The sequence below is a fragment of the Acipenser ruthenus genome, chromosome 3 (assembly GCF_902713425.1).
Source record: "Acipenser ruthenus chromosome 3, fAciRut3.2 maternal haplotype, whole genome shotgun sequence".
Classification (NCBI taxonomy): domain Eukaryota; kingdom Metazoa; phylum Chordata; class Actinopteri; order Acipenseriformes; family Acipenseridae; genus Acipenser; species Acipenser ruthenus.
Window position 1 is genome coordinate 73,599,449 of NC_081191.1, and position 13,481 is coordinate 73,612,929.

At 39.0% G+C, this 13,481-nt stretch overlaps 1 protein-coding gene across 7 annotated transcripts in view; it reads left to right on the forward strand.

Annotated features, from left to right (window-relative positions):
* The window catches only part of LOC117394465 (zinc finger protein 521-like), a 192,046-nt gene that overhangs the window by 164,452 nt on the left and 14,113 nt on the right, over nucleotides 1-13,481 (forward strand). For all 7 annotated transcript variants that reach the window (XM_059016596.1, XM_059016581.1, XM_059016589.1 and 4 more), the window contains one exon: nucleotides 4,546-4,661. In XM_059016596.1, the coding sequence (XP_058872579.1) occupies nucleotides 4,546-4,661 (116 nt within the window). The remainder of the gene's footprint in view (nucleotides 1-4,545; nucleotides 4,662-13,481) is intronic.

Genomic DNA, 13,481 nt, shown 5'->3' on the forward strand with positions numbered 1-13,481 from the left:
GTTTCAAACGAAACGAACCAGACTGACTGTTTGAAACGTGTGACTACCTCAGAATTTATGGTTGAGCAGTAAAAGCTATGTATAGGTGGGTGATTTTTGTATTTTTTTTTTTGCTTTGCATATTAGCTTCCATAAGGTAGTGGTGGGTATTTTAATTATCTGAACAGATCAATAAAATACATTTTTGTATATGTAGTTCCTTAACATATATAAATATACTGTACAGGTACTTAAAGAACAATAGTGTACTCACATGCCAGGATGGGGGTTATTAAATAAGTCTTTGAGTCAGTATGCGATTACAACACAATTCAAAAACACACCTGAGGTAATTGATACAGCTGGTCAATATTAGATTATAGTATATTTTCTAAATGATTGTTAGCAGTAAACTAAACAGAGACATTTATAAGTTTAAAGGTGGCAGCCTTAATGACAAGTATAATGTTCTCTGTCATCAAATACTGTACTTTAGTTATAAATTAAGTTGCTAAGTTGTGTAGTAACTTTTTTTTTGTTATTTCTTGGACATTGCTTTGGAGTATACTGAAGAAAAGACCATAACATTACATGTTGTTAATAAAATGTCTTATCTGTACAGAAGAATTAGAAGAACTCACAGCAAAGTGTTAGATCACATTCATATTGATTAAATCATTTGTTCTAATAAAACATGAGCGAATCCCGTTGCTTGATAATTCACTTAGGTTCAAGTGTAAATTAATTTTAAAGTATTTTTGCTTTGAGGAAGTCATAATCTAAATTCCAAACTCTTTCTATATTGTATTTCTTCCTATTCAGTCTAGACAGCAATGTGAAACTGAGAATATGTATTATAATATAGATTACATAACCAAATATTTGATTAAAAAATGATTTTAATAAGATATTACTAGACAAAATGCATGCATAGGAAAACAGATTTGTTACAGAACCCTTTGTTGACTGTTCTCTCCACAAATTATTATTATTATTATTATTATTATTATTATTATTATTATTATTATTATTATTATTATTATTATATTTCTGTTCCCCTAGCTTGGTTCTAAATATAATGTAGTGGTATTTTAAAGTAACTGGAAGCTTTAAAATCAAAATACAACCCCAAATGCAAAAAACACAGATAAGTAAAGTTCAAGTTAAAGTAAAGTCTACTAATTTATGTTGTGTTGCCCTTAAAAATGTCTAACCTCAGTCTGTCCATCATTTTTTTTCTGTTAGGCAGAGTTAGACCCCGTTCACACTTGCGATTTGAGGCGGCCCAGGCCCAGATTTAGGCCGCCGTTTCAGTGCGGTTCCAATGTGGTTAAGTAGTTCAGTAGACACCCCCATACTCCCACGTGTGCGAAAGGTAAATAGAAAGCTGAATCTGTGCTAGGCAAGACAGCAGTGAATCAATATTGAATGGTAATTATTTCTACATCATACAACTTTAATTATAAAAATTAGAGGTGGGCACCAATATCAATATTTTGATATGATATAGATATTGTTCTATATCGATAATAATTTCCATATCGTGATATGGTGGGATTAAAACAAATTCACGTATGCTCGCAGAGGGATACTTTTTACTGCTAATACTACTAAAAATAACAAATGCAGTATAATCAAGTTTATTTTATATTAAGATACAAACCCTATGCATACCAATCATTGTTAATCTCATAGGGAAACATCACACATAAAGTATTATTTAACCATTTTATTCCATTGATTGGCATTTTTCTTTTTCTAAGAACCCGATTAACAAATGTATTTAAAATATTCAATAGCTATAAATCCATAACCTGTGTACACTCTCATGTGCTCTACTCCCGTTTCTTCACCTGTTTCCTCTGCCCGGCCAATCCCTTACCGGAAACTATATCCTGTTTTCAAAAAGTGCGCACATCAACTAATTAAGAAACAGGACCGTCTTTTTTAAAGAGATACACACCTAAAAACAAACTTAACACAAAAAACATCATAAACAGGAAAATCGGCTTAAATCCATGTGATTACTTACACTATTAGTAATGTATTTTTAAAATGTGAACTTTCAATATTATAAATGACATGTACTTTTAAAACACATCTCAAAATAATGCAACATTCAGCATGACACCATGCTTTTAGATGTGTCGTGCATCCTAGAAGATTAAATTACTTCCAGATTGGCTAGCCTGCGCAGTGAATAAATATTTCGGTTTTGAGGTGGCTGATGATGGCATGGAATAGTAAAACAATATAACAACCTTGTTTTTCTTTATGGATATTAAGATACTAAGTTAAAGTAAGTTATTGCTTTTATTATGTAAATATCTGTTAACGTCTATATGTATATGCTCTCGGCCAATTGTGCGCCGCCCCCTAGGAGCTCCCGGTCACTGTGTCGGCTGTGACAGCCTGGATTCGAACCTGCGATCTCCAGGCTATAGGGCACATCCTGCACTCCGCATGGGGCACCTTCACTGGATCCGCCACTCGGGAGCACCTATATGTATATGTTTGCGTGTTATTATAGTTTTCTGTGTTTTGAAAGACTTCGATATTATCAATATCAATATTGAAATTCGTGCACAATATCGATATACAATTTTCATATCGTTGCCCACCCCTAATAAAAATATGAAATTTAAAAAAATCTAGCGGGTTAACGTTCAGGTTGTTTCTTTCACATAATATACGAGCTGCAGTGCATTCATAATTATGCTGAATTTGTCACAATTACGTTTTCTTCCTGTTATTTAGTAATTAAGCGATAAATGTAAAAAACTGCAGGATTGTGGATCTCAATAGTGCTCAATAATGGTGCTGGCGACTTGGCATATTCAGCCATCATTGTTTATTTTTCACACAACTAGTGATGTGTATTTGAGGAGATTTTTGGAATCTGTTCTGAACCAGGTATCTGTCATTGGAAAATGCTGTATCAGTTCTAACATAACACTGACATGGTCGATTCGCACAGGATTGAAAAGACACAGGATGCCTGAATTTTAAATTTTACAGAAGGAATCAGAGGACCTCTGAGAAAATGATCTAAAAAGAAAAGGCCGTTTCGCATGGGACTAAACTTCACCGATGTCTGTAAAAATTCCCAAACCACCTGTTTATGTGGTGAATTTTAGTCCCTTGTGAATCGGGCTGTAGTCATTGTCACAAGCCTTTCACAGACCACTGGCTATCGCACAAAGTGACATAACCAGAAAGGGACACATTGTGTCATAGTCCACTTTCTTTTGTCATTTCCATATTCAGTACTATGTTAGTGTATTTTATTTGTGTATTCAATATTATGGTAGTGTGTTGTTAGTCTGCCTGATAGTCACTTGCAATCTGAGTGAAGTATCCATTACGAAAATAAATATTTATACCTGTGAACACTAGCAAGTTACTGTTTCCCACGTTCTAAATACCTCTGAGTTCTTACAAGAATAATGTGATTGTGGGTGGGGGTAAGCTCGGACCATCACCCCGTTACACACCATAACAGTAAGCCAAAATAATCAATATATTTTTTTAATATATACCATCAAATTGCTACTGGGTTGCATTGAAAAAAAAATACATCTGCTACAAAAGGATCACTGTATTCCCTGTAGCTCTTCCATTCTGAGTGCAGGCTATCGTTCCAGGAAAAAAAAAAGCAATTTGCCATATTTTCGGCCTGCTTTTCAATCACATATGTGAACATGCAAAGGTGCCTTAAAAACACAAATGTGAACGGGATTGCAGACCTAAATATGGGGCCCAGTAGTGTGAACGGGGTCATGGAGTTTCATCCTTACTGTACATGCTTGCAATCCTTTAATAATTACTAGAACCTCAAGTGCTTGATAGAATTGTAACATTTTTAGATGTATGCTGTCAATGAAGAGGATTGTGTCAGGCTGCTAGCTAGGTAAAAAATGCTTTGCTTCCGCTGGGAGCTAAAAGTTTAAATAGAAGACCCATTAAGGCCCACTGTCCTACTTAAACAAGAGTTTACAAAATATATTTTCTTATTGGCATGAGCAATGCTAGAACTGGTTAACCTTCTCTTGGGATAATAACTCATCACATCATTATTTTATTTTTTTAATTTCACTTTAATCCATGATTCATATTTGTAATGTAGCACGCTATAGATCATTAAACAGCACGGGGAACTTTTCATTCTATTTGAAGTGGAAATAAGTGTAAAAAACAAGCAAAGAACCAAAAAAATCTTAAGCACAAGAAGGGGGGGTGGGGGGGTCGGGGGGGTGATGTTGATGTTGCTTATGTTAATAAGGGGTAAGAAAATGTATTTTAAAAACGTCATTATAAACAAGCAGTGAGTCTAAAAGGAGTGATAATCAAGACTTTGTCAGCATTATCACTAGCCCTTTTGGTGTGGTTCTGCATTTGTTCGCTGTATGTACATTTTGTAATTTTGTATAATATTAAAAGTAAAGTGGCATTTTAATGGTGAAATATATTGATTAATAAAAGAAATGATCAATATTCTTATCTGTGACCTTTTTTCGATTTTTCAAGGATAATCCAATAACAATTACCCTTTTTGTACCATTGCAGTTTTTGTTCAGGCCAGCAAGTTGCAGCACCACATCTTTTCTGCTCACGGTCAAGAGGACAAAATCTACGACTGCTCACAATGCCCCCAGAAGTTCTTCTTCCAGACAGAGCTACAGGTACTGTACCACTCGGATGGCCTGATGTTTCATAACGTTGACTTGTTCAGCTTTTGGAAGCATGCTCGGTGCACACCTTCATAGTTAATATTTTAGAAGTACACTTTTGACAAATCTCACAAACACAAAAGCGACATCTGTAGGATAGCTTCATCTGTTCAGTCTGGTGTGAGGTTTTCAGATCTGCATAATGCAAATAGCGGTGCTGGTCGAAAGCGATCCAACAAAGAATTGGAACTTCTGGATCACTTTAACAGTTCTTTTGATTGAGGTTAGTCCCGACTGGATTGAACATATTTGAAAGGTGAAAAGGGGACTGCTGCTTCAATCTGGTTTGCTTTCATTTCCAAGAAACTCTTTCAAGTAAACAATGTTGCTGGACGCTCTTCAGAATCCGTCAGAGATCTCCCACTAAAATCCAAACAGTCTGAGCAACTTCTAATCCAGAATGTGACAGGAGAGCTATTTTATATGATTTATCTGAAGATAACAACTGTGAACAAGAGTACATAGATGTACTGTTCTTGTTAAATGGCAATAGCTAATGACCTAGACTGTATATCAGTATATTGTTTACATTATGTTGTAGCTCTGCCTAGATAACAATATTCCTCTACATACAGTAGCACATATAACAGCAACACCAGTTTTATATATTGTAGCACCTTAAAGCCTGGAGTGAAGACTTTGAAATTATGGTTCAAAATGTAGTAATATGTAATGCAGAAGGCTACAGCTTGAGAAGGGAGTATTTATTTGTTTTTACAATTGAACCTATAGTAAAGTTGGATTTGTTATTAAGAAAATGGTACAGCTCCTGGCACACAGGTCCTACAATCTCCTGACATTATATAGTGTGAGAGAGAACACATCATGCTGCTTCATGCAGTCATGATACAACCGCAACCAAGCTTCATACAGTAGGTCTTTGCATATCTGTATAATTCTACCTTTAAGTCCTGTATAAAATCCTTATCTGAAAATGTTACTTTTAATTCAGTCTTTTAGCCTTAGGAATCAGCAGTTCATTCAAATTAATTATGCTGAAATGCCAACCATAATATTGGTCTAACATACAGTTCTGTAAAGAAAACCAATTTTTTTTTGTGAGCCCAGCTTTTAATTATTTGCATCCAACTGAGGATAAAGGATGTTTATTTTTTTGCATTTAACCATTATGCAGAAACCTAACATTGAACTATTAGATTATATGCCAGTAGCAAGGTCAATTTTTGATATGGTCAATTTTTTTTTTTTTAATGTCAACGGGATGCCTAACAACGCAAAGAAAATAATTTTGAAAAGGACAAAACCAACTGTTTTATTTTGAAATTCTATACTGGTTTGAAATAGATGTTAGGATCTCTTGTACCTCATTTCCATGGACAGCCAACTCGAGGCTCAAGTGGGCTGGAATTGGTCTGAATTCTCCCAGAACTCGGGTTGATGGAAAACTGGAGTTGGTGAAAAAGGAGGCGTTTCCATGCTTTTCCTAGTTACCCGAGTTACCATGTGAGTTGGGCAGAAAATACTTGCGAGTTAAAGGTCAAGACGTGCATTCGCTGCAGATGGTATTACAGTCAAATTGTCAATGATTAAAAAGATAAATCCATCTCGATATGCGTTTGAATTTTTTTCACGCAGCACCTCTGTCAGACTGGTATGCAGAACAGGGAGAGAAGTACTGGAAAAGAGAAATAATGTGTCAGATGCCAAAGTGGATATGAGAATGGCAGTGATGAAGCCAGTTTGCTTGAAAACATAAGGAAAAGTAGACCAAACTTTTCCATCAAAAGATTAAAAAAATCTGGAATTGATCTGATGCGATCAGAAACCCAGAGGCACTGTAAACTGTGCCTGCTACTGTAGTAGAACTGCTCTTTTTTGTTAAGCATTTTACATGTTCTTTTTTTTTTTTTTATTACAAGGGTTTAACTAAGTAAAAACCAAAATTGTTTATGACAGACTTGTAACAAAATGGGAGATTGTTACTGTCGATACGTTGTAGATATTATTAAAGACACCCACCGTGCAGGTATCGCAAAGTCCATAAAGAAAACAAAATGTTAAAATAAATTAGTTCTGCACCATATAAAACTGAGCTGATTTTACCAATGCTTGCTAGTCTAACTGGTTAGAAGGCCTTCTTTGTTGTTCTCCAAGTTGCTGCAGTGACATTGAAGATGCTAGTATAACGAGTTACTGTAAATGAGTTATTGTTTTAGCAGACAGATTTCAAACATTTATTTAAATCTTTTTGCTAAGCGAAAAACGGCAATTCAAAAACCAACAAAATCCCCCCCAAGGTAACAAATCCACCGAATTTAATACCAGCCAAAATGTCCTGTTATACGGTATGTTCCCGCCCCCTACAACATTTCTGATTTACAATATTTCTTCCCAGCCCAAATTCAGACTTTAGAATTCAGGCAAGCCCAAGGAGTGAAATCGGACCAGAGAATTTGGGCTCCCACCCAAATTGGGAGCCAACTCGAGTAATTTAAAAACATGGAAACGGAACTGGGGGGGGGGCAACTCGAGCACGTACCCAGGTTATGTGGTTCATGGAAATGTGGTATTGGTGGTTGTATGATAAGACGTGGTAATTGGGATAGATTTGCTTAAATGATATTTATAGTGCCCCTCTGGTTATTACCGAAGTTACAGCACTGTTGATTGATATTATTTATACCAATTATCCCCAAATTTGTACAAAAAATAAACTATGTTGTCAATTCTGTATGTTAGATGTTGCACTGACAGCCTTCTGTGCCTTATGCTTCTTAGACATATTCTTGCAATAAATTATATTTGCAGCACACAATTATAATACACCAAGTTAGACATAGCGGGGAAACAGTTGAGTGTTCAACATCCCTGAATTATGAAAGAAGCACTCTTTTATTTCTTCAGGAGAGGATTCAAGACTAGCAGGGGAGAAAAGAAAAAAAAAACACTAGAAATTAGAACACACTTTGGCCGAGAGTCAAGTTGTTTTTTGTGATCTAGGAGGTGAAAGATCAGCCTCAAGCTGGGGAAGTTGCCAGGCCAGGCTGAGAGGCAAGGATGATATTTTATTAATTTGGCGGTGAGATTTTGAATTCTGAAATCCTGACAAACTCTGTGACAGGTGAAATTCCTTCCCATGAACTCGAGCCGGTGAGGGGCAGGCCAATTCAGCCTCTGTTCTGAGACGGACAATGGAAGGGCTTCTTTCTAATCAGCACTCAGAGGACCCCCTGATTGCCCCAGAGTGCAGGGCTGATTAAATAACTCCTGGGCCTTTCCCCTAGGCCTCCATCAGCAGGGGTCCAGAGGAATGCAATCTAACGCAAACGGACACTGAAGTGAGCTTTAAACTACTAGTTTCAACTCTCCAGAGGAGCTCCCGTGTACTAAAAGATAGACGGAGAGCAGATATTTTATGAGAAGCTGTCAGGTGAAAAGTGGAGTAAATGTTTCAGCACCCGGGCTACACTGTAGCTAAATTTATCATACAAAAGTCCATTTTTTTCCTTTGTCTATTTCCTGTGAAAATAAATAATAATTGGGCTTCTTCTAATCCCTAATTTCATCTTCTATTTTTTTTTTCACTCTTCACCAGCAAGCCCTTTTGCTTTAACCACAACTTCAGACAAATCAGCACCATCAGTACTGGAATATTTATAATGCCAGAATGAAAAATTGGATTCATTGTCTGGCCTGTGGCCGACCAGACTGCAGAAACAGTAACTTTGTACAGCATTGTTTTGAGTCTCTGAAGCTGTGCATGTTAGACTGGGGAGGTGGTGTTAGGGGAGTTGATTGTGCTTTGAGACAGCTGTTGAAATTACCTATACACACCTAAAACAGTAACAGATTGTGACATCCTATATAAAGCAAACAGCTGACAAAAAAGGTGTCTTTATAATGGTGTATGACTACTGTTCCCAGGTCTTCCCGTGTAGGTGCTATGATGTAAGCACTGCTGTATTAATTAGTTTAAGAAGGAAAATTCTTCTAACATAAAATATTATGATATTTCTTCAGTTTAAATACTGTAAAACTGAGCCCTAAATATATTGTTTTATTGCTGACGCCTGTTAGTATCTTCTTTATTGGAGTCATTTTCAGAATATTACATGCACATGTATAACAGCCACCTTGTGTGTAAAGTATATGACTGAGCTGCTAACATACCTTTTATAGTGCAAGCCTATTGTACAGCACACTCAACTTGCATAGACGGCACCAATCAATAAAATACCATATACAGTATAATACCATATTGTACTACTGTATATAGAAGACTATTACTGTGAGTATACGGTTCATCTTGCATATACCATGCAACCTGTATATATAGAATTATATCACTATATGTTCTGCACTCTTAATTTGTTAAACTGCTCTTGATCAGTATTCGAAAAGGGTTTTTTTCTTTCACAAAGCCAGCCATGGTTTCAGCAAACTGTCAGTAATGTGGCAAAATCTCTGGAGTTGAAATGCAAATGATGTTCAGAGGAAGAAAAAGAGATTTTATCTTATGAACCTTTATTTTTTGCAGAATATGCTAAAAAGTAGGGGATGTTTATGTAATAGAGCTTTGAGAAAAGATGTATGAGGTCGACTTTTCCTAATGTGCTACAGTCAACTTGGTTTAATTGGGGAGATTCTTTGATGGAAGGCTTTATAGACAACCTAACCCTTAATTGTGCAATAATCCATGGCTGATACCGAGCAGTATGAATCCATACGGTATGATGTGCCCTTGCCTTGGTTGATGGCGTGTTTTGTTGGTTGGTTTTTATCATACCAAAAACTAAGCTCACGTTATCTGTTTGATTTTTGATTAGGTCAGTTATTGACTGTAATACCATGGGTCAGCCCTCCAAAAGACTTAAAAGAGGTTGAATTTACTGCTTGTGAAAGGCAGTGGCCCAGGAGGTGGAAAGCCACACAGAGCAAGCCTGTCACTGGAAGTCACAGTATAGCAGTCTGCCAGTCTTGTTCTGGAGGGTAAAGAGGATGAGGAACAGAAGTGACAGTTAAAGGGCATTATTGTTTATCATTTTAGCAAACCTTGTTGTTTTTCGTCAATAAAGGTTTACCATGGTAAATGTGTGTGGTTATTTGGGATTTTCCCATTATAATACTATGGTTCCCTTTCAATTCAAAGACGACCAACAACCATACTTTTCAGACATGCCTGCCACAGGTCAGGTATTTACTGAGCATTTTATGTCAAAGCTGTCAAGGTGACGCCCTCGGTCCCACCCACAATGGGAATAAGTAGTCACTCCATGGATATCATGTCCTTTTTTGCTTCTTACAGCCAGGTTAATAAGGTAGGTATAAATAAACTTTCCCAGTGGCTGTAATTGAGTCTTTAAAAGAGCTCTCATCGCGTTTTCTGGCGTTCCCTTGCACTTTTTTGCTGAAAGTGGGCTCGCCACTTCCATGCAATCAGAAACTCAGCTTCTGAAGACTAAAACACTTTCGTTTATAAAAAAAAACAACTTTTCAACACCCTACATCACCCAGCAATTGTAGTCTTTTTTCCACTAACCTTACAGCTTGCTGTCTGTGTTCTGTCTTTTTCCACTGCTCTTTGCAAATAAAAAAAAAAAAAACAATAAGAAGAGAGAGACGTAATCCTCCAGCGAGACCAGGCTCCACCGCACCCTCTGTTGAGTCAACTATTTTGGCAGTTAAAAAAAAAATTAAAAAAATACTACTCCAGCTTTGCTGTGTGAGTGAGTGTGTGTTTTCACTGCCTTGCCGTATAAAAAACAACAACAAAAAAAGTGTCTTCTTCCACTGGGCCTGGTTCTACCGTGCCCCACTGTAGAGTAGACTCCACGGACGTTTCGACCCACCCACCCCGGTACGTTGGGCTCTCTTGTTTTCTAGTGGCTGTAGGCTGTGCTCCAGTCCGCTGCAAGCTACACGCTGCACCAGTTGTGTGACTGCACTGTCTGTATGCTGTGCTCCACGCTGTTGCAAGCTACGTGCTGCCTCGGTTGTGTGACTGCACGCGGTCCAGAGCAGACACCCAGCCCAATACCCTCGGTGCTTTCGCCCTCGATGCTCAGTGCTCTCGGTACTTCAGTGTCCCCGGTGTCTTGGCCTCGGTGCCTCATTGCCTCGATGCTTTGGTGCCTTCAGTGCCCCAGAGCCTCGGTGCTTCGGTGCTCTCGGTGCTCAAGCGCTCCCTGTATCAGTACCTCTGTGCTTCGGCACCCTCGGTGCCCTAGAGCCTTGACGCCTTGGTGCTTTGCCGCCCCCAGTGCTCCAGAGCCTCGGTAACTCACTGCTTTGACACCCTCGGTGCTCAAACGCTCCCTGTACCATCGGTGCCTTCAGTGCACTCGGTGCCCTAGAGCCTCGGTACCTAAGTGTTTCGATGCCCTTGTTATTAGATGTTCTGTGGCTCGGTGCCCCGCACCGACACGTCGATGATGTCTGGTTTTCACCCTTGCACATCCTGTGGAGGGAAGCTTCTCCCACAGGACAAACATATCCTCTGTGTCTGGTGCTTGGACATGCAGCCATAAATGGCAAGACGTTCTGCCCAATATGCGCAAAGTCCCAGGAAAGGATTCTGCACAGGAGTCTCCTTCAAGGAGTAGTAAGTGGGCGAGACACACAAGGAAGACGAGCGATATCTCCGAACTAAAGAGCCAGAAGGCCCAGGTTTTGGAGTATCTGACCCGATAGCAGGCCCCTCCCCCTGCTCAGACCCCAGCCCCACCTCTGGCACATGCCACGGAGACAACCCCGGGCCCACCGGTGGTCACCCCGGATTCTCAGAGCAAGACGTGGAGATTAGTGGAGAGGAACAGAACGTGATCGCGGCTTCCTGGGATGGTGAGTCTTCCCTACAGGATGAGGTCCAAGGAACAGGCCCCGGTTCTGAGGTTACCTTGGAGACTGATGTCACCTTTCTGTCTAGCTCAGTTCGGGCGCTTATAAGAACATAAGAACTTTTACAAATGAGAGGAGTCCATTCGGCCCATCTTGCTCGTTTGGTTGTTAGTAGCTTATTGATCCCAGAATCTCATCAAGCAGCTTTTTAAAAGATCCCAGGGTGTCAGCTTCAACAACATTACTGGGGAGTTAGTTCCAGATTACTACTCTGCATACATTCATCAGGTTCTACCGACTCAATGTGGTAGATCCCTCTATGCCTTCACTAGACACAAGGGTCCTTGAGGTTGCATGCTCACATCACCAACATTAGTTTGGAGGTAACAAGATGTCCCTCGTCTGCTGTCTCCTCTCACGCTCCCTCGCGATGGCTTTGATCTACTTTCCCAAAAGTATGGTTGTTGGTCGTCTTCGAATTGAAAGGGAACGATAGGTTACAGATGTAACCCCGGTTTTCTGAAAGAGAAGATGACCAACAAACCTTGCGAGGTTACATCACTCGCGTTTGCGGGTTCGAGGCAAAAGAGAACGTGATCTCCGCAAAGTGACTACTTATTCCCTCGGTGGGCGGGACCGAGGATGTCATTCCCCTGAGGGGCCTATCGGCAGCTTTGACATAAAATGTTCAGTAAATACCTGACCTGTGGCAGGCATATCCCGAAAGTACGGTTGTTGGTCATCTTCTCTTTCAGGGAACCTATTGTTATGCTGTCCTTTACCATAGTTTGTCATGGTTTTAAATTTTGGTTTTGAATGCAACCATACAGTGCCGTGAAAAAGTATTTGCCCCCTGTCTGATTTTCTGCATTTTTGCATATTTTTGACACTGAATGTTATCAGATCTTCAACCAAAACCTAATGTTAGATAAAAGGGACCCTGAGTGAACAAATGACACAAAAATTTGATACATATTTCATTTATTAAAGAAAGTTAATCAACACCCAGTGCCCCCGTGTGAAAAAGTAATCGCCCCCTTAGACTCAATAACTGGATGATCCTCAAACATGTAACTCTTTGGCTTTGTAACTCTTTCCAGGCTGATAGGCATCAACAACTTTTTTCCAGAGGTCTTCAGGAATTTCTTTTGTTCGTGGCATGATGTGCCTCTAGAACCTGTGTGCTGACAAATTCACTCTGATGGTAAGGGCCAAAGTTAGTCAGATTTATATTGGGCAGGGCTGGCCCAAATCAGTCCTGGTTGTTAACCAAAGTACTCGGAACAGCTAACCCTAATTATCCCTTTAATTGGGTTGAGTTAACTAGGGGAGCAATAACTTTTTTAATACCCGAAGATTGCATGTTTGATTACCGTGCACACCAAACAAATGAAAGAAGCACCAAACTTTGGTGTCATTTTTTCTCTCAGACTCCCTCTATATACTACTACAACCCACAAAAAAATCTGATCAAATACAATGTGAAAAATGTGCAAAAATGCAGAAAATCAGACAGGGGGCAAATACTTTTTCACGGCACTGTACATAGACAACCAGCATCTACTATATTATTATTATTATTTATTTCTTAGCAGACGCCCTTATCCAGAACGACTTACAATTGTTACAAGATATCACATTATACATTATTTCACATTATACAGATATTACATTATTTTACATACAATTACCCATTTATACAGTTGGGTTTTTACTGGAGCAATCTAGATAAAGTACCTTGCTCAAGGGTACAGCAGCAGTGTCCCCCGCTGGGGATTGAACCCACAACCCTCCGGTCAAGAGTCCAGAGCCCTAACCACTACTCCACACTGCTGCCCTACTATAGTGTTGAGGCTTGGCTCAGTGGGTTAATGATAGTGATATGTAGTACAAAGTATTTACAGCTTCCATGAGAGCTGAAAGTGTCTAAATTAAAAGCAAAACAAAACCAGAGGGAGGTCTGCTATAAAGGTT